Source organism: Tupaia chinensis, unplaced genomic scaffold, assembly GCF_000334495.1.
Source record: "Tupaia chinensis unplaced genomic scaffold, TupChi_1.0 Scaffold000355_1, whole genome shotgun sequence".
Taxonomy (NCBI): Eukaryota; Metazoa; Chordata; class Mammalia; order Scandentia; family Tupaiidae; genus Tupaia; species Tupaia belangeri.
The window spans coordinates 14,230,941-14,252,391 of NW_006159850.1; the positions used below are offsets into that span (position 1 = coordinate 14,230,941).

At 55.5% G+C, this 21,451-nt stretch overlaps 1 protein-coding gene across 5 annotated transcripts in view; it reads right to left on the minus strand.

Annotated features, from left to right (window-relative positions):
• The window catches only part of VAC14 (VAC14 component of PIKFYVE complex), a 121,614-nt gene that overhangs the window by 75,038 nt on the left and 25,125 nt on the right, over positions 1-21,451 (minus strand). For all 5 annotated transcript variants that reach the window (XM_006152660.3, XM_006152661.3, XM_027773513.1 and 2 more), the window contains exons 10-12: positions 15,387-15,450; positions 8,322-8,466; positions 7,977-8,042 (exon numbers count right to left, since the gene is read on the minus strand). In XM_006152660.3, the coding sequence (XP_006152722.1) occupies positions 7,977-8,042; positions 8,322-8,466; positions 15,387-15,450 (275 nt within the window). The remainder of the gene's footprint in view (positions 1-7,976; positions 8,043-8,321; positions 8,467-15,386; positions 15,451-21,451) is intronic.

Genomic DNA, 21,451 nt, shown 5'->3' on the forward strand with positions numbered 1-21,451 from the left:
GGGATCTTGGGCACGCACGCACACGCGCCTGGCGTGAGTTTAAGCCACCGAGTCCGGGACGCGAACCGCAGTCGACTACGTGGGAGTCCAGCAACACAGCCATTATGCTAACTGCTGGTCCCTCCTGGTGTGATTTTCAAGCCACTGGGTCCAGGACTCGAACTCTAGTCAGTGATGTGGGAATCCAGCACCTCAACCACTATGCTACCTGCTGGCCCCTCTGGGCTGCGATTCTACCTTATCCCCTGATGTGATTTTAAAGAAATCTGCGAATTGCAGCAGGAGTGGAGAGCTTGTTTTTGTTGGTTTTGGAGAGTGGATGGAATAAAAATCAGAGTGAAATAAAAACTGAGGCAAGGACACGAGAAGGAAAAACAAGTCCCATTCTTTGGGAAGACTGTCCACTTCTGAGCAGGCAGCGTTAGCATTCCGGGTGCAGAGTCGGGACCACACACATTCAGAGCTGGGAGGGACCGAAGGCAATCCAGGGCAAACCCCAGCGTTTTAGGGAGGAAAACCGAGGCGCGGAGATGCCGTGTGGCTTGCCTGGTCCCAGGCAGAGCTGGGCAGCGTGGGACCGGCCTGTCCTCTTGTCCCTCACCCAGGCCCTTCACGCCACTCCTCAGCAGGCCCAGCCACTGGCCTCAGCCCTTCTGGGAGAACACCAGGCAGAAGGATGGAGAGGGCTCTGGACTGAGCCCTGCAGGGGCCTAAGAAGGAGGAGGGAACAAGGTCAGTGTCTGACATGTGGCCCGGCTCATAGCCCTACAGTGGCTAAGGGAGCCAGATGCCATGGGGCCGACCAAGGTTTGAATCCTGGCTCAGGTGGCTCAAAAAAGACACCAAACATGCGTGCATGTCTCAATCCAACAGAATGGAGAAATGGCATAGAGGGGGTTGTAACAGTATCAGGTTGTTCTCTGGTGGTGCTTCTTCCTCTCTGGGGTGTGCATGTGCCTTAGGCAATTAAAAAAAGCCAAAAAAATTAAAAAGCACCCAAAAAAACCCAACCCCCTGAGAACGCTTAGTCTGGTGTGCAGAGGGAGGCACGTGGGAGCTGCAGGTTAGCCGAGGGCAGAAGCCCACAGTGCAATGGCTGAGTGGGCCAGGTGAGACTGCCCCAGCCAGGCTGGCCCCGCTCGGCAGCAAGGTGACACATACTTTGGAAGCACACGACTCACTCGAGCATGGCTGCTGGCAGTGTGACCTGGGGCAAGTTCTCTTGCCTGAATTTCCTCACGTGTCCAGCGGGCCGGCGGACACCATTCCAGGCCAGCGGTGTGGATCGCTAGGATGACAGATGCAGTGCACCCCGGACTGTGGAAACACCCCGCAGGCTCCAGCTGGGTCCTCTCCTCCTCCAGTGTCCCCCCTCAACAGACATGGGGCCTGACCCTCAGCACTGGCCAGGATTCCTGAAGGCAATGGCTGGGGGCGTCCTGGGGAGTGGCTCTGGCTCTCTAAGCTGCTCCACTGAAGGGGCCTCAAAGGAAGTGGGGCCCCCATCTTGGGGGCAGATGGCAGTTTCCCATGGTAAGTCCTTCTGGGAGACAGGAGAGCACAGCCCTCGTCTCCTGGGAAGTCCACTATTGCTCACAGTGAAGGGCGGGAGCCCATGCCAAGTCCCGTTATCACGAACTCAATCTCTTTAATGCGAGAAGATGAGCCCGGACACAGCTGCCTGACCCACCGGAGTGACGGGATCGCACGGCCCGACCCCAAGCTACCTCCTGGTGTCTTCAGCCGGCCCTGACCTGTTTCTTCCGGGTGGTTCGGCTTGGCCCAGTAAGCTCTCTCCTCTGAGATCTGACAAATCTCTGCCTTTTCCGTTCCACTTCTCCTGGGACCTGGACCATGAAACAGATGAATCCTTTCGCCGTCCCCTGAAGCAAACCATCCCTGGAATACGGCCCAGGGCGCAGTGTCTGTGCCTCAACCCATCTGCTGGTGAGGGCCCGCGAGGCTCTAGCAGGGAGATGGCGTGGATGGCTGGGTCTCGGGCCCAAGGGCAGGGCTGCCAGCCCTCATGGTCTAGGTGGCCACTGACTGGGGACAGGGAAGGCACTCGGCCACTTGCGGTGTCACCACACTCATGGGATACTTTTGGCAAGGTGATAAAGCCCCTTTCAGATGCTCCTGAATCACTGCGTAGACCTGTCCCCACGCCCCTTGCTCCGAAGGCACGGCCTGTGCTGCTCTGAGGGTGATGGCGGCCCATGCCCCACACCCCTCGCGTGTGGTTGGTGGGTTCCTGAGCTAGCCACTCCACCACTGCCCACGAGTAGTGCCCTCGGAATCCTGTCTTCCAGATTTTCTGGAGAGGTGCTTCCAATTCTTTTTTTCCTGCACCTTAGCTAGGTGTATAAGATATAAACTCTCATAAGCAACTTTTCTTTAAAAAATGGTTTCTTAAATAAAAACAAAAAACTTTATATTTTTCTTTTGCAATTTTAAAAAAGGTTTTTGCCATAGGTCGCGTGTGCTGCTAGAAAGAGACAGAGATAGGAAAAGTGAGAAACCAACTCCTGGGGGGATGGCCAAACTGCAATTCCTTTCCTCCATTCTCCTCTTGGGATTTTGGACATGTAAACACATACACCTGGTGAGATTTTTCAAGCCACCAGGTCTGGGACTTGAACTGTGGTGAGCATGTGAAAATCCAGTGCCTTAACCACCATACCACCTGCTGGCCCATAAGCATTATTTTCTTTTTTTTTAAAATTTTCTATGATGTGTAGGTACTCAGCAGAGACAGAGAGAGAGAGACAGAGACAAAGTGCAAAAGTATTCAAGTATTCCCCTGGGGTTGGGGGGATGGCCACACCACAATCCCTTCTCCTTTCAGCATTTTGGGCATGCGTTCTAGCCACGTAACCACCCTGCTATCAGCTGCCCTCTTCATGGTTACTTTGAAGCCAAGGGAAGGGGACAGGGGAGGGGGGCTCGTGCTGGGCAGACTGGGAAGGCTGCCGCTCTGGGCCCCACCACAGAGAAAACTCACACGAAAGACAAAGACAGGCCTGCAGCCATCTGTATCGCAGAGGTTTTCCTTCTGAGCTCGAGGCTGAGGCCTGAGGCCCTGAAATAGGGTCATGCCCACTGTGCCATTTCTCCACTCCCTCGACCGGGCAGTCAGCAGGGCCCCTCTGCCTGCCAGTTGGGAGTGATGGGCAAACATGCTGAAGATGGGGTTCTGATGAGCCAGGTTGGTGCTGAACACAGCGTTGCTCTGTGCTGGGCAGCTCCAACCCAGAGCAGCTGAGGAGGCTTAGGGCAAGGGGCCGGGAAGGGGAGACGGTGCACAGAGCGATGCTGGTCCTGCTGCCCACTCTGTCCTCTGCTGGGCTTTCTATGACCTGCAGATGGAACCAGAGTCCTTTGAACACCCCTGTGGTGCTCAGGCCTCTAAAGACAGGCCCGACGAGCAGCCTGTGCCCTGCTTTTGCTGTGGAGGTGGAGGTGGGAGGACTCGGGGCGTACACAGAGCCCAGCCCCCAGCCTCCACGTGTGTCTCCAGGCCTTTCACAGAGCCATTCCAGCAGCAGAGGAGCGCAGGGTCCTGTGATGGGCACCGGACACTCCGAGGCTTCTCTACGCCTTCCGCAACCCTGGGAGGGCGGTGCCCATCTCACGTCTGTTTACGGATGAGCAAATCGGCACAGAGAGGCTAGCACTTGATTGGCCAACTGGCCATCGGGTGGCAGAGCCAGACTGGACTACTGGACTGCCTGACCCCAAGGCCTGAGCTCCTCACTGCGGGCACTCTGCCACGTGGGGAGAGAGTCTTACGGAAGGGATGCCATTCAAAGCCACAATGAAAATCCAGTCCCATAGTGAGTGAGTCAGACCTGGGAAAAAGACCTTAAGAGCTTCACTGAAGGGCACTGAAATGCCCCGTGTGGGACAGTTCAACATGACAGCAAGGCCAGTTCCCCCTGAACCAACGGTAGTGAAGGATGTTGCGGGGTGCTCTACACCTCCTCTTCCAACAAGCCTGTGAGGCAGCCCCATTTCTCGGGTCCAGGGAGGTTAAACTCTTCTTTTTTTTTTCTTTTTTTTGGAGATGTTTTTGCTATAGGGCGCGTGTGCTTGCCAGACAGAGAGACAGAGAGACAGAAAGTGAGAAATCACCCCCCAGGGGTGAGGGCCACGCCGCAATCCCTTCTCCTCCATTCTCCTCTCGGGATCCTGGGTACGCACGCACACGCGCCCAGCGTGAGTTTTAAGCCACCGGGTCCGGTACTCGAACCGTGGTCTACTACGTGGGAGTCCAGCGACATAGCCATTACGCTAACTGCTGGTCCCCAGGGAGGTTAAACTCTTGACCAAGGTCCTTGTGAGGAAGAGCCTGGGCTAGGCCTCAAGCCTAGGTCTGAGGGTCACTGTCTGGGGCATCCACACGCACTCAGGGCGGAATGGACATCCTTCCAGGCCTCTCCTGAGACCAAGATCACCCTGGGAAATTTAGATGCAGGCTGGGGGACAGTTGTACTTGAAGTGGGGGATCACCGAGCCCCCTCCCTGCCAGCCCCAGTCATGCACACAAAGGAGGCCAGTCCCAGGATGCTCACAGAGGGGCCTCCAGGCAGTGTGGCAGCTGCCAGCACTGGAGGTGGCAGACATGACACCTTTGGGCAAGGGAAGCAGCAATCCCACCTCCCCAAGGGGGCCAGGGGAAACTGAGCGTGCTCCCTGCAATCCAGTCATGGAAATCGGGGTCTCATCTTCACTTAAGAAAACAAGTTGTCGTCGGCTCTCTAGCTAATGACAGGGTTGCTACTCCAAGAATATTAATCTGACACCTGCGAATTCCTCTGACAAAAGGAATTTTCAGATAATGTCTGCAAGAAGCAGGCCACTTATCCCGAATGACGAGAAGCAGAGACATACAAAGACGCTCGGGGGTGTGGGCTCCTGAGCTGTCACATGGGTCAGACTGGGGATCAACAGCAGAGAAGAGGGCCCAGCCAGGCCACGTGACCAGGGGACTGTGGAGCACGGAGGCCCAGCCCCTGCACCGTTAACACCTGAGTATACCCCGTCCCCCTGAGGCCAGTGGCTCTCATCTAATCATCTAAGTGAGGCCCATGTGGGTTTATCGCAACTGCACGGGGCGGGGCGGGGCGGGGGGAAGACGCTTGCCACACGGATAACAGGGCTGAACACGCCAAACATACAAAGAGCCTGCACAAATCAGTAAGAAAATTGGACCGAGGAGCTGGGGGCTGAAAGGAGAGCTTTTTGAAAATATACACCTCTCGGCCAGCAGGTGATAAGGAGATTAAGGTGCTGGACCCCACATGACTGGCAGAGTGGTTCGAGTCCCAGGCCTGGTGACTTGAAAATCATGCCAGGCCCGGTACATGCCCAAAATCTTGAGCGGAGACTGGAGAAGGGACTGCGGTGTGGCCATCCCCTCTAGAGGGTGAGTTTCTCTATCTGGTGAACGCATGTGCCTTAGAGCAAAAACTACAGACAACAGCAACAACAATAAACAAACGAAAGCCAACTCATCTCCGACACAAGGCCGAGAGCTGTCCTCAAGAACTTCCGGCTTGGGGAAAAAGGCTAGCAAACGTTTGCTCGGTGCATTCGTGAGGAAATGGGGACAGCGACACACTAAACACAAGCCCCTAGTAGACACCCCCTCCCCACCACCACCTTCCTCTGTCTCCTGGTTCTGACGTGGTGCTGGGGCTACACTGGCTGAAACACAGGCATGGCAGTTAGCCACTAAGGGGACGGGCTCTGGGGCCACAGAGATCTGGGTTTTAGTCTGGGCTCCCGTGCCTAGCTGTGCGCTCCGGCCTTAACTTCTGTGACTCTGAGGCGGAAATGACAGAACCCCTCAGGGAAGGGCTGTGAGTGTCCTGACAAGTAAGCAACGGGTCTGGCGCAGCTCCTTGCACAGCGACGGCTCCACACGTGCAAGGTCACCCACGACGATGACCTGTCTGAGAAGCCCCCAGGCAGGGCACAGGAACCTTCCGTGGGGAGCCTCGAGGTTAAAGCCCGCCATCGAGGCCTTCCACAGGAAGGCATCCCAGTCCGGCTTTCACGGTCTTGAACCGAGGAGAGCTTTAGTTGGGATCAGGGCTGTGTTTGCAAATACTTGGTAAAGCCCAGCAGAGCACTTTCTAGAGACCCCTGCAAGGAGGTCCCAGGAGACCAGCATCATTGGGTACGTGGTTGCAGTCCCCTAGTCAAGTTCAGTTCACAGTATGCCCCCAAGGTCACTAAGCAGACTGAGCAGGGACGTGATTCTGGTGAAGATCCAGGATGTAGCACAATCGGGACTCACCCGATGAGCACGGTCCCCAAAGCCCTCCTCTGGAGCTGAAGAAGCAGGGACTCCTGTTACAGCAGAAACCCCACCTCCCACTGTCTCCAACTGTCCCCAAGAGCCACTTCAATCCTCTCCCCTCCCGAGGCCCACGAGATGCGCCCCGGAGCCTGACAACATTGGGCACTCAGCAAATGGAGTTTCCACAGCCGCAACCTACGCGGAGCTGCTTAATGGACTGCATCTCCTCCGCGCTCACTGCACACGCACGCGGGAAGCTGGATGGGATTAAACAGTTCCATTTAAAAGACTGAAAACTCAGCTGCTTCCACTGCAGTCCTAGGGACAGGGCCAATCAGCCAAGTTCTCTTTTCCTTTTTGTATTGAAATGAGGGCCCTGACATGCAGTGAGTCACTCCCCACTCACAGGCGGAACTGGGCCACGTCCACCTGGGCCTCGCACAGCAGGGGGTGGTGCAGGAGAGGACGGGGTGTGTGTGTGTGTGTGTGTGTGTGTGTGTGTGTTTGCGTGTGCCTGTGCGTGCATGGGGGGTGCGGGCAGGAGGGGCCAGGGCACATTCACAGACCATCTGTTCTGTATTTTTCTCAAAGTGCAGAGAACCTAGGGGACCTACAGGCTGATACTTGCGTGTCCGATTCTCCAACCCAGTTTTGGGAAAGCAAATCCATGTGACAGAACAAGCTGCCTGGGTCTCCACACAGGCCTGGGACCAGCTGTAGGAAGATGGGGTTCCTCACGGAATCAGAACCCAGACGTATCCAGCCTCTCACAGAACTGTGAGCAAGGCCCTGCTCCCTTTCCCCCATTCCCAGCCCCTGCTGGTTTTCACGGCCCCACTGGGCAGTATGGACTGTCTGTGGATTCAGAAGCCCATCTTGCCACAGAGTAGAGGAGGGAGAGGGTGAGGCAAGGCTCAGGCCACCAGCACATGCAGTTTGAGGAGCTGGTGGGACGGAAGAAAGGGGCACTGCCCTGCAAGTGGGCATGCCCAGCTGTAGACCCTGCCCCTCAGCTGGCAGGCAGGGAGCCCGGGGCAGAGGGCAGGGATGAAGGAGCAGACAGGAGGATGTGGGCCTGCCCTGCCCCGGCCCTGGTCCTCTGAGAGGGTTACTCCTGCTGCCTGCCATTGGGCACCGGCAGCTCCTGGAGACTCCAGCAAAGCAAAGCTAAGGGGACAGCTTTGACCTGGAGGTGGAGATGGAGTCCGGCTGAACCAGAAGCCGGTAACGCTAACGAGCAGGCACCCAGCACGCACCTGGCATGGCACTGAGTACTTCCCATGGATCACTGGTTCCGCGCCCCAGACACACGGCCACCCCCACCAAACAGAGACAGATGCTGCGCAGCGGAGCAGAGCCAGGCCAAAGCTATGCTCCCCCACTCTCTTGACTACTTTCCGGGAAGACATGCAAATTCCTGTGCAGACGCGGACCCTCGTGGACGCCCTGTCCCAGACGCTCCAGAAACGTCTCTACAAGGGTCCTCGTCCCCAAAGCGGCGAGTGTTCCCTAGGAAGGATGTGCCGTCCCAGGTATGGAGAACGGGCAGTTCCTGTGCTGATGAACAGCACGGTGACAACAGGGCACGCCCCCGCAGTGGTGCGAACCCCGCACATCCCTAAAACAGGCCGGGCAGCCAGGGCTCTGCATGGAAGGGCGGTCAGCGACTTACCTCGTCGGATTCGTCTGATAACGTCTGCAGCAGGATGGGGAAGAGGCTGTCAGTGTGCCGGAACATCTGGAGGGCAGAAAAGCGGGCACCCATGAGCTCCCGCCAACCTCCAGAACTGGGTTCGGTGCGGCGCTGCTCTGGTCTGCACAGACCACCCCCTCAGGGGTGGTCAGAGCTCCTCAGAGCCACTGCCACCCCTGTGCTCACCAGGATTCCCCCCGCCCCTGAAACTGCAACAGCTGAACCCTGCAATGGCTGAAACTCCAGGGCCCTGGGAACCAAGCCCGATCCTGGAGCGGCCCCCTGGCTTGGAGGGGCCTGCTGGGAGGTCAGGTTGGGGCTCACCTTCCGGGGCGTCTTGATGTAGAGGTGGTAGAGCCACTTCAGAACGGCAATCCTGGTCATCATCCCGATGGCCATGTCGCTGAGGTGGCAGTTCAGGACCTGCACGATCCCGTCGAGGTGAAGGGTCACAGGGGCTCTTTCAGAGCTGTGGGCAAGACAGAGGGAGAGCCAGGCTGACACCCCCTGTCACTCTCGGTCACCAAGTCACGACACCACCTGTGGCCTGCACGCTCTGAAACACACACTTCCAGCCCAGGTGCTTGGTGGCCAGGCCTGAGCAGATGGCACACGCCATGTGTGTCACAGGGATGTCTCTCACCACCCTGGTCCAGCCTGGCTTGGGGGTTCGAAGCGGGGCCTGCTCCTTTCCCTCTGCCTCCCTCCTCCTTTCCCGAGGAGTCTGACGTTGGCTGCTTGTTGGAGCTTCGATCACCACATCTGGGGAGGAGGGCGGGACTGCCGGCCTCACTCCCCCGCCTGTTCCTCACTCGTCTGCCCTGCCCGGGTGGAGACGAGCCCCCCCCGGGCCTCAGCAATGAGCTCAGACGCTTCGTTGATACAGCAGAGCCACCGAGTCCAGGCAGTCTGGGGGCGGCCCTGACAACGCCACCCGACCTCCAACAGGCCCTCCTCCGGGTGACCCAGGAGTGCTCCTCAGGTGAGGCCGGGAGTCGTGGCTGGTCACCTTGCTGGCCTCCGGGGCCCTAAGCGTATGATGTGGCCAGTAGAGAAGCCTCAGCGGTGGCCTCTGAAGCCGACACGGGCTCTTTCGCGGTGAGGAAGAGGTAACGGGGCCTCTGCCTGCAAGAAGCAGACTGCTCGGAGTCTGCTCCTGTCCCCGGCAGCGCAGGAAGCCCCCTGGTCCCAGAGACAGGAGGGGCCAAGCAGCCTGCAGTGGCTGGGTGCCACCAGGAGACGGAGTCAGCTCAGCTCTGCCCAGTGTGCCTGCTGCTGCCCGGCGAGGCGGGCATTGCCAGGGTGGGAACAGCAAGGACAGAAGATAGTAGGGTGTCAGCGAGGGGCTCCCTTCCTACAGACGCGTCACTGTATTTGCCACAAGTGGACGGGGCGGGGGGCACTGCAGTTTCCCCGGGAGTCACATGGCTGGCAGCTCCTGGTATTTCCTTTTTTCTCCTTAAGAGAGATTGTTGCTATAGGGCACACGCGCTTGCCTGAGACAGAGAAAGAAAGTGAGAAATCACCCTCGGGGGCATGGCCACGCCGCAATCCCTTCTCATCTCCTCTCAGGATTCTGGGTACGCACACACATGCGCCTGGGGAGTTTTAAGGCACTGGGTCCAGGACTTGAACCGTGGTCAACCTGACGGGAGTTGAGCAATGTAACCATTACGCCATCTGCTTAGTCCCAAGAAAGCTCCTGGTATTTTCTAAGGAAACTGAATGTCTAAATTCTCTGCTACCCCAAGTTAGGCGGGAAAGAAGAGCTCAGATGGACGCGTCCAGGGCAGTGAATGTGAGCTGTCAGTCCATCAGGGATATGTGAGCCAGGCGCGCAATGTGGCATGTTCTAGTTGTAAATGAAAAGGGCGTGGTGGTTAAGGTTCTGGACTTCCTTGTAGCCACCCACGGTTCCAGTCCTGGACCCAGAGCTTGAAAAGCTCGCCTGGGGTGTGCACGTGTGCGCCCAGAGCCCCGAGAGGAGAGTGGAGAAGGGACTGTGGTGTGGCCATCCCTCCTAGGTAGGGAGGATTTCTTTTTCCCTCTTTCTGTGTAGGTCTCTCTCTGGCGAGAGCATGCACCCTATGGCACAAATGTAAAAAAGAAAAAAAAAGGCTGAGAGCAGCAGAAGCTTAATGACAGCTGCGAACACATCCACAGTATCAGCACTTCAGTGTATGAACACTATGATCAATACCAGGAAACCTGCATAAGGATTACCAGTACATCGCTTTATTTTTAATATTTTTGGGGGACACAAAATGCACAAGTCCAGGACTTGTGGTGAGCAGCTGGCCATGTGGGATCCTGCTCGTGGGATCCCGTGAATGGACAGAAGCCATCCCGCTCCAGCCTGTTCTATCCTAACCCTGCGACCCCAGCGTCCACAGTGAGTCCCTTTATAGCAGGAGCTGCTGGTTGTTCAAGCTGCCGCATGGGGCCCAGGGTGTCACACGCACTCTCTGCAAGCCGCTGCCACATTCTCAGCTCCAACAGTCCCCTGGGAGGACGGCCTTGTTTTCACCTGCCTGGGAGACCCAGGGCTGCACTGGCCTAGCAACGGCCTTGCCCCGGAGCAGCTGGTAGGGACTACGCAGTGCCACGCCAGCGCCCTGCCCCACCCGCAGTGCAGGCCCAGTGGGTGAAGAACCTCAGGGGCAATGACAGCTCTGATGACATCCCCATGACGGTAGAGAAGATGACGGCCACAATCTCTGCTGAGCCTCAAGTGATGCCCTCACACGCCTGCGACTTGTGTCATTTCCACTGTGGAGACCAGGGAGCTGAAGCAGACATCCCGTGGCCGTCCAAGACCACACGGCCAGGAAGCAGAGGAGCTGGCATTTCGGATCTGTCTGTTTCTGGGATGGTCTCCCACCAGGCAGAAGACTTGGGGGAGCCTGTGGTGACATCATTTCACTGGGTCCTGGCTGCAGCAGCCGAGCAGTGGCCCAGTGTGGACCGGTCCCTCTGGCCGGGGCAGATCCACAGGCCGGGTGTCAGTGGGAGAGGAGGTTCACAGGGCAAAGACTCCATGGGGAGGAGGAGGACACCTAGGAGCCCAGTGCTGACCTGTGTGGGGCATGCTCCAAAGCTGCCAGGATGGACGGTCCTGCCACAAGCTGGACTGTGCCTGACAGCAGCCCCGAGACGCTCTGGCCACTCAGGTGGCATCTCCTTGAGCAGCGCCGCGTCACAGTCACAGGAAGGAAGGATTTCACGGAGGCGCGTGTGAGCTGCGGCGTTCTGTGGGCCAAGGCTCTCTGCACGCCCCCCGCAGAGGCGGACCAGCGCAGACCTCCCAGACGTGGGTCTCCAGGCTGCTGGGGAGCTGGGCTCAGCTTCAATCAATCAAGACCGTCAAGCCGAGCAGGACCTCACGACCCAGTCCTTTGAGGTACAGATGAGAGGACCCAGGCCCAGAGACTGTGTGGGGCGTTCGAGGCCACAAGGCCATGCACCGAGAACTCATCCCCTCAGCTGGAGACACCCCTGCCAGTCTCTCTCCCCCTGGCTGGCTGGAGATGAAGGTCACAGATGGGGGAGTACCCAGGGCAGCGGGGGAATGATCTTAGCGCCCGGGAAGGGAAGGTCACGGCCCACCTGCTCTCAGCGGCAGAGAGCTCGCGCTGCTTCTGCTGGGTGGGGCCGGCTGCTGCCGCCAAGCTCCGCGCATGCCTGGTGGGCGAGCTGGGGCCTTCTGCAGGGCATGCTGCATGCGTGCTCAGCTGCCGCTTTGGGGCTGGAGCCTGGAATGTGGCACCCTCCACCCTGGCTTCCATCGGCCATCAAGAACAGGAGGGAGCTCGCGCACAGTGTAAAACACATTTCTGCATCGGTTCCAAAAAGTCTAGACGGCTCACTCATGGGGGCTCCTGAGTTATTTTAAGGTGTCTGCAATACCCCATTTTCACCACGCATTTTCTCATAAAGCATCTTATAACGAGCGTCTTACATGTAGATGTACTACAGTTTCCAGATAGGCGGTGCTGCTGTGGCTATTAAAGTATGGATTTACTGAACGATGTTTCTGATCCACCAATAAATAATAATAAGTTCCAGTCATTCTCTCGAGGAGCCAGCATTTCATTTCTGCAACGTCTGACTCTCTGTGATACTCATGCTACATCCCTAATCAAATTAGGAGAGAGGTAAATCTAAAATTAGACTGGTTTCTGAATTCTAAGTTGCCTTTTTTTTTTTTTTTTTGGTAAAGTCAGATCATTATCCATTTCTTTAGTCGGCAGGGGCTAAGAGCTGGGAGGCAATGATTTCTAGAGCGCTCTGCTGGCTCACGTGCAGGGCAGCATCTACACCTGTGAGTGTTCCGACTGGCACTCATGACACCGTGACCCTCGGCCTGGCCCTGGTGTCAGGTGGAAGGTTGCCCACGCCGCAGCACTGATCCCAGAGCCCTTTTGTAACTTAGTTAACCCCCCAGCCCCCGGAGGAAACTGAGGCACGAAGAAGTGAAGCTACTTGCCCCCGGCATCACCAGGCGCGGTGGAGTCGGGACCTGACCCAGCCACTGGCTCCCCTGTAGGAGCGGCCCTGGGTGATGAGGACGGTACCGTAGGACAGGGCGGAGACCGTGCTCTTAACCCTTTCCTCAGCCGTGAGCAACTTCAGGTTCGGAGACGACTCTTCGCAGACTTGCCTTTCTTCTACGTCGAGCACTCCTGGTTTCTTCTTCTACTACCCCCGCCCCAGCCCTGCCCAGGAATCTAGCAGGTTGTCGGGAAAGGCATGACGGATTTTTTTTATACTTCTCTACGAACTAGCAGCCCAGATCTGTGGTGCTGGGGCACCCCTGCTTTTCCAGCTGGCTCTGCCCTGGGGCCACAGCTGGGCCACCTGGGGCTTTCCAAGCACGGGAAAGAAGGACGTGAGGGAAGGAGATGGGGCTTGTACTCCTGAGCTCGGTCAGTCAATTCTCCTGTGTCCTGGTCTACGGATAAATTTTTTCAAGTCTGGGGTGCAAGGCCTGCCTTTGAGGAGACTGGAACCACTAGAAGTGGATTTGGAATTCAGCACGGATGTGTCTTCCTGGGAAGGGGGTCTGTGGCTTCATTTGACTCTCCGAGGGCCAATGGCTTTGAAGAGGCTCAGGCCTGCCCCCACGGCTGGCAGGTTTGTGCCAGGTGGAAATGCCCTTCTGCCATCAGAGGAGTCCCCGCTGCCCATGGCTGGTCAGATCTGAGTGAAACTGGCCACTGTGGATGGTGCCCTGGGCAAGCGATGCACCTGGAAAACTGCAGGGCGAGTTCTGGGTTTTGGGGACCCCGGACGATGCTGTCGTGCCAAGCTCGGCCTCCCTTTGGCAGCACCAAGTGGAGGAAGCAGTGGTGTGGCCGGGCACAGGCGCCCGGGCTCCGGTTTCCCAACCATCAAGGCCGCCGTCGTCTGCAGCCAGCTCGTGACTCAGACTGCGCAGCTGCGCTGAGGACGCGGCCGCTCACAGGAGCCAGGAAGCACTGGGTAGCCTGCTCTTGCTGGCTCTTCATCTGACAAGGGGTGGACTCAGCACTGAGTCCTGAAGGACCAGCAGCGCCGCAGCCCGGCTCCAGCGGGTGGCTCCTGGCTGAGGTGCAGGGACTACTAGGCCTGCCCAACCGAGGCTCGGAGAGAAATGCCTGCACCGTCGTCACACCGCCTCTCTCTGCCCCTCCGAGGCCCCCGAGTCCCCCCACCCCGGCCGCCACTCCTGCAGAGTGTGACGATCCCAGTAGCCGAGGTCATAGGGACAAATCCACAATGGGCTTTTTGGCCATCCCTGTCACCCCTAACTATTAACAATGGCCCCACCTCCTCTGTGACAAAAGCTGGACCCTTTTAGGACCTGCTGGTCTCCTGTCCTTTGTCCAATCTTTTCCCATTCCGTAACCTAGTACCCAGGCCTGCCTCTGTCCCTGCCCGAGTGCTCAGGGCCACCGGGGAAGGTTCACCTGCCCAGCTCATAGTTGCTTTTCCACCCGGCCCAGCTTAGAAACATACCAGGATTTTCTGAGTTTGGCTCAAGCCCAACGTCTCGAAGTTATCCTTTCCTTCACTTCTCTCTGACTGTGCCAACCCTCACCCTCCAGCAGATCCTGCCAGTCCCACCTCCCGACAGCTCAGATCCCTCCACCTCGCTCCACACTGCCACCTCCTCAGTCTGGGTCTCCCTCCTGCCCTACCGATGGCTGCTGGTCCCCGGCTGGTCTGCGCCCACCTGAGCTCCTCTGAAACCCACTCTACACAGCGGCCTTCCACCTTCCTTATCCCTACAACGGAGACACGACCACCGACCCATGGGACTCAATCGTAAGCAACTCCCCGCCCTGACACGAAGTATCCGGCACAGGGCTCGGGAGCGCTGGCTGGGTGCTCGCCGTGGTCGGCTGTCACCTCAGCAAGCCTCGGCTTAGCATAACTGCCCTTCCTGGTGATGCACTGGTGGGCTCTCTCTGCCTCCCCCGAGACCTCAAGGTCAAGGACAGCCAGGGGTCATCTCTTACTCATGGAGGGCTGAACAGAGGCAAGTGTTCTGGAATCGGATGACACCTAACCGACAACGAGGGACTGGCTGACATTTCCTGACCTGCTCGGCTGCCGTGGGAGAGGTGCCTGAGGTTGCACCTGCAAACCAGAGCCGGAGCCCTCAGAGGGCAGGATGAACCATGGATGGTGTAAAAGGAGGACGCCCCTGGGGTCGGGGGAGCAGCCTGCTGGAGTGAGCACACGTGCTCTCCTCATGAACGACTAGCTCCCCCAGAGCCCAGGTAACATCACAGTCAGAGGGAAGAAACCCCCACAAGAGAGCCGTGATCCATCCCAGCCCCATGGGTGCCAATGCTATCCAAAGGAAGAGTGACACGAGGCAAGTCCAGGGGATGGACTGCGACAGTTCCCCTCCCAGGGGACACCCATCACCCTGCAGGGAGTATGGAGAAAGCCGGCCAGGGCAGGACCAGTTCTCTGCTTGGCCTGCACTGCCCCCACGTGGAAGGCCGTGCTATTACAACTGACCTGGGCGCACAGAAGAGGGCTCCTGGGCCGGTCCAGCCGCACTCAGACACGGTTACTGTCTATGCTCCCGTGGGTCGGCCTGGCTCCACCTTATCCCGGACAAGCAGAAGGTGCTCGGGGAAGGAGGCTGCAAGGCCCTGAGGTCACCGTGAGTTAGCTGTGCTTACTTGTGGTTACTGAGCTGCAGCACTATCTGTCCATGAGAGCCACGGGCTGGGCTTGCCTAACGCCCTTCAGATCCCCTCATCCAACACCTCCTGTGTGCACGCGGGTGCCCCAAAGTAGAGTCTGCCCTGCGTCTTCGCAGCAAGTACCTGCATGCAAATGGATCTAGGCTGCATCTCTCCAAAAACACCTCTGGCTGGACAAACCACTCACCTGGCTGGAGTGAAGACACTGACGCCACTACTGAAGCTGGGGTCACAGGAACCATCTGGACCGCCTGGGGGAGGAAGAGAAACGAGGCATCAGGTGAGACACTGGGCTCCTTCCAACAAGCAAGGACATACGGGCCTCTCCAGCCCCTGCCACGGTGGTGTGGGCTTTTGAGAAGGAACGTGGCTCTGGAGCCTGAGGACGCCAGGTCTCACCCTAAGGCTCCTGGGACAGTACCCACGTTGTAGGCTGTCAGCCCAGGGAGCTCTCAGGGAGGAGCACGGGTGCCGGACTCCTCTGGGGAAGCTCCAAAGGGGTTGTGGCCCGAGGACAACGATGTTACAAATGACTCTGAGACACGCAACATCCTTAGCCGTCAGAGTGAGCGAAATCGAAACCGCAGTGAGATACCACTTCAGGCCCACCAGGCTGGTCAGATAAGACGCAGCAAGTGTTGGGGGGATGTGGAGAGACGAAACACTCATGCCGGTGGGAACGTGTGACACTTGGAACAGAGTCTGCCAGGTCTCCCGAAAGGCTAAACATGGGCCAGATGGTGGCGCAGCGGCAACGCCATACTCTGTGATGCTGGGCTCATGTGAGAAGGTGCTGGGTTCACATCTCCAGACCTCCCTGTACACGCTGGGGGTGGGGAAGGGGCGCATATCCCCTTGGTCTGGGCTGGTTGAGGCTGGACTGCAGCGCAAAGCCCCTGGTGGGGGTGCCTCTCCCTCTGTGGAAGAAATAAGCAAATTCTCTCTCTCTTTTTTTTTTTTTCTTTTCTTTTTTAGATTTTCGGCATAAGAGTGTGTGCACTCACTGGAAATGGAGACAATGAGGAAAAGTGGGAAATCACCCCCAGGGGGCATGACCATGCCATAATCCCTTCTCCCCTATTCTCTCAGGACTTTGGGCATGCACGCACACGCTTATGGTGTGATTTTCAAGCCGATGAGTCTGGGAATTGAACTGTGGTCGGCCAGGTGAGAATCTAGCACCTTAACCACCATGCCGCCGCTGGCTCAAAATAAATACTTTAAAAAAAGGGTAAACAGTGACTCAGCAAGTTCACTCCTAGGTATACATCCAAGAAAAATAAAAACACGTGTCCACACAAAAACTTGTTCGCAGAAGCATTATCTACCATAGCGAAAAGAAGAAACAACCCGGAAGCCAGTGGTGAACGGATGTGAAGACCTGGGCCACCGTACAACGACCTGCTCTTTGGCAGTAAAGAACGAAGCAGCGATACATCCTGCAGCACGGTGAACTGTAAACACTGCGCCCAGGAAAGAAGGCCACCACGAAGACCACGTACTGCGACTCCACACCTAGGGATGTCCAGAGAAGGTCAATCTACAGGGACAGGAAGCAGGCTGGAGGGTGCCTGGGCCTGGAGGAGGTGGGTGAGGTGATGGCTGACATTCTTTGTAGGGCACCAATGACTTCCCCAAATGGACCGGGTGGAGGTTACCGAGCTCTGTGAAAACAGAACTCACTGAATCGGATGCTTTCAGTCGGGTGAATTGTATGGCAGGTACAACCCCGATAACGGGGTTAAAAACTGACTTTGGGGAAGGACCAGCAGTTGGTGTAATAGCTATGTCGCTGGACTCCCATGTAGTCAACCACGGTTTGAGTCCCAGACCCGGTGGCTTAAACTCACGCCGGGTGCATGTGTGCCCAAGATCCCGAAAGGAGAATGGAGGAGAAGGGATTGTGGCGTGGCCATCCCCCCTGGGGGGTGATGGGTGACCCATGGCAGGCAAGAATCTATCTGGCAGTAACTATTGATTCTTTCCATTTTTACAGAATAACTTCAAAATTCCAACCTTTTTCTTTTGGCATCAAATTAAATTTCCTTAAAGAGCCAAGAGACTCTGGACCAGAACCCTATTCCAACCTGAGCCCCGGGCCAGGAGCTGGCCACAGTCACGGCACCAAGGAGGGGACAGGAACGGGAAGCAGGTGGCACCAGTGCTCAGGGCAGTGACTCTCCAGAGAAAATTCCAGACTTCTGATATTTAATCGTGTGGTTTAGAGCGTGCCATGCAACCCCGTCAGCCCTCGGTTTCACACCTCGGATCCAGACTTTATATATACTCTCCCCAACTAAGAATACTTCTACTTTGAAATAATTGCAGATGTATAGAAAAGCTGTAAAAAGAGTAAAGGATTTTCTGTCTGCCCTTCACCCAGCTGCCCCTATTTCACACTGCCCGTGCCCAGTTCAGTGATCAGACTGGGACGGTAACATCGGGACACCCCCGTTAACTGCACTCGGCACCTAGTCCCAGTGCCACCAGGCTGTCCACGCCTGTCCTTTCTGTTCCGGTCCACACAGCGCTTAGTTGTCCTGTCTCCTCAGACTCTTCCAATCTGTGTGAGCGCCTCAGTCTTTCTGTGTCATCCTTTTGTTTGTTTTGTTTTTGGAGAGGTTTCTGCTATAGGGCACATGCACACACCAGACAGACAGAGAGACAGAGAGACAGAAAGCGAGAAATCACTCCTCAGGGGGGATGGCCACGCCGTAATCCCTTCTCCCCCATTCTCCTCTCGGGATCTTGGGCATGCACGCACGTGCACCCGGTGTGAGTTTAAGCCACTGGGTCCGGGACTTGAACCGCAGCCGACCACATGGGAGTCTAGCGACATAGCTATTACACCATCTGCTGGCCCCCCCTGTGTCATTCCTGAACTTGACACTTTGGAAGTGCTGGTCCGTTACTTGCTAGAATATCACTGCATGTGGTCTGTCTCACGTGTTCGCAGGAGGCGGCTGAAGTCATGCATCTCTGAGGACTGACGTGGAAGTGCTGGGCCCTCGGTGTGTCCACGGGGTCATACGATGTCCGATCCCCAACGAAGGGACCAGCTGCAGGGTTTTCCCCTTTAAAGCTGCTGTTTCTTTCTTTATAATTAATACGTATTTTGGAGAAGATACCCAAGATTAGACAAAGAGCCTGCTGCCCCTCAAACATTTCCCCCCGGACTGGCTGATTAACAGCAGCCTGCCTGGCTGGAGCTCTCTGATAACAGACATTATTATGGAGTTGGCGTAATGGTGACTTTCTATTTCTCTCTTTCCTCCTAGAATCCACTAGAACGCTGATGTAGGAAAGAGCTGTCTCTTCTCTGCCAATCACTCATCCATTACGTGCACAGTTACGGACCCAGCAGTATTTATTTGATTCTGTGGGTTATACATGAAAACTAATATTATTTATATTTTTGTTCAAATGAGACTAGCTTTGGTCTTTGAAAGTTTTAAATTACACAAATAAAACATTTTCACTCTAAAAATGTCAAAAACAAAAACCTCTTTTCCTCCGTAAGCAGCGACCCGGGCTCTAACACGCAGGTCTTTCACTTTCCCTTTCTCAGCTTTGCAAACATGAATGGGAGCGTGGAATGTTCCCTGCATTGCCCTTTTCACTCCATTCTGTGTCTTCGAGCAGCGCCACTGCAGGGTGGGTCACGGGCCCTCCTCCAGTACAGGGGGCCTTTCTTTCTACATTAAGCAGAAGAGATTCTGCACAGGGTGCTCCCTCTGCTTGGAATGCTCGCCACCCTGCCAGGCCTCTCCCTCACCACCTCAAGTCCTTGCTCAAACGTGCTCCTCTCAGCGAGGCTTCCCCGAGGCCCCTGACTGAGACTGCGCCCCAGCCTCCTTCTCTACTTGGGGTTTCTCACACCATTCACTGACTGGCTGACAATATCCTTCATAGACAAAAGCCTTATCTATACCCATCATTTCTTCCTGAAGAAAAATTATGAAACATTTAAGGCTCTTGCTATCTGCTGCCAAATGTACCTGCAAAACACACCTGCCAGGTCATGTTTAACTTGTCCAATCTTGGCCTTCCCCCATAGGAATGCCAACTCTGGGTGTGTGGGGCCTGAGGCGGGGGTCCGTCTGCTCTGCCTATGCTTCGCCATCTCCGTTCCCAGTTCCGATTCTCGTGACGGACCCTCCTGCGTGACTCAAGTCCTAGGGTGCAGGGCTCCTCCCTGTTTCCCCTGCAGGGAAGCCCTATTTATCCTCCGGGCCCACGTCAAGCTGGTGGGACTGAAAATTGGCATGGCATGCTGGAAGGCATCTGGCAGCATGCAGCAAAAGCCTGAAGTTTAAGACTATCCTCGAAAAATAATTACAGAGGTACGTAAGATTTTTCTCCACAGAAGTTTTTAGAAGACGAAGATAAAATTAGAAGCAGCTAAATGATTTACAATAGGAGCTTGGTTAAATAAATTATGGCAGAGTTATCTAATGGAATGATTCAAGATAAGTATGTTGTATAAATAGGAAAGCAGATCTGGAACAAAAGAGGAAATTATAAAATGCAACCCAAAGACCAAAAAAAAATTCAAATCACCTGTTCCAGAGAACGAATTTCATGAATATGTCTAATTATATAGTCTTGGCCAAAGGGAGAAAGCCAATTCATACTGCTTGTGATTTTTTAAAATGTAGTGGGACCAGCAGTTAGTGTAACGGCTGTGTCACTGGACTCCCACGTAGTCGACTGCGGTTCGAGTCCCGGACCCGGTGGCTTAAACTCATGCCGGGTGCGTGTGCGTGCGTGCCCATGATCCCGAGAGAATGGAGGAGAAGGGATTGCAGCGTGGCCATCCCCCTCGAGGGGTGATTTCTCGTTCTGTCTGTCTCTGTCTGTCTGGTGAGCACACGTACCCTATAGCAAAAACCTCTCCAAAAAAAAAAAAAAAGAGGGAAACACGGGGCGGGGGGGGGGGCATGGGAAAGTAGTGAAAACAGGGGCTGGCGGGTGGCATAGTGGTTAAGGCACTGGACTCCCACATGGTAAACCAGGGTTCAAGTCCCAGACCTGGAGGCTTGCTTTCTTACTCTCTCCCTGTATATGTGTCTTTCTGGTGCAGCAAATAAATAAATAAAGATAAATAATTCTCAAAAAATAATGTTTAAAGAAAAATGTAGTAAAAAACCTCCCAAATGTCCATTAACTGATAAATGGATAAGCAAAATGAGGTCTGTCCATACAATGGAGTACTATTCATCCATAAAAAGAAATGAAATACCGATACCTGCTACAGCTGGGATAAGCCTCCAGGGTACTATGCTACGTGAAAGAGGCCAGACACAGAAGGGCACACAGACAGAGCAAGATCCTATTTATATGCAATGTCCAGAATCGGCAGACCCAGAAACAAAAGCAGGTTGGGGCTGCCAAGGACTGGGGGAGGGGAACGAGGAGCGTCTGCTAGAGGGGTTGGGGTTCTCCGCTACACATTTAAATAATGCTGAATGCTCAAAAGAAATTAATGGAGGATAATGCTGACTAACCGGAAAATACTGTCCATTACCTACTCAATTAAAAAATATCAGGGCCAGCAGGTGGCATAGCAGTTGGGGTAGCTGGATCCCACAGGGCCGACTGCACAGTTCAAGTCCTGGACCCGGCAGCTTGAAAAACATGCCGGGCATGTGTGTGGGGACCCAAAACCCCGAGAAAAGAATGGAGGAGAAAGGACTGAGATGTGGTCATCCCCTCTGGGGGTGAGTTCTCACCTTTCCTCTCTCTGATGAGTGCACATGCCCTGCAGCAAACTTAAAAAAATAAAATAAAATTCAGGTTGTAAATCACCCAATATCCTTATCATCCTATTATTTGTAGAAAAACAAAACACAAAAGCCACAAATGCACGAAACATATGTGTTAAAATGAATAAATACAGGCATTAAAAAAAAGACTGAAAATAAATAACACCTGAAGTTTCAGTGACTACCTCTGGGTGAGAGCATAGCCCAGGTTTCCTCGGAGCTCTGCCCTTCCCAGTATCCCTCCAGGAAACACGCATTTCCTTTACAGTTGGAATGGAAAGATGGAGGCAAGGAGAGTGGACGCCAGAAAGGAAGAAGAGATCCAGCTCAAGTAGCCTCCAGAAAGCTGAGCCTGGCCCCACCCACAGCTGAGCTAATGCCCTCTTCTCTGGGCCCCCAGTCCTCCGCACAGTCCTTGAACTGCACCCAGTGACACTGTGTCTCATCTGCAGAGCTGTCCCAGAGCTCCTTACAGGCACCCCCGGGT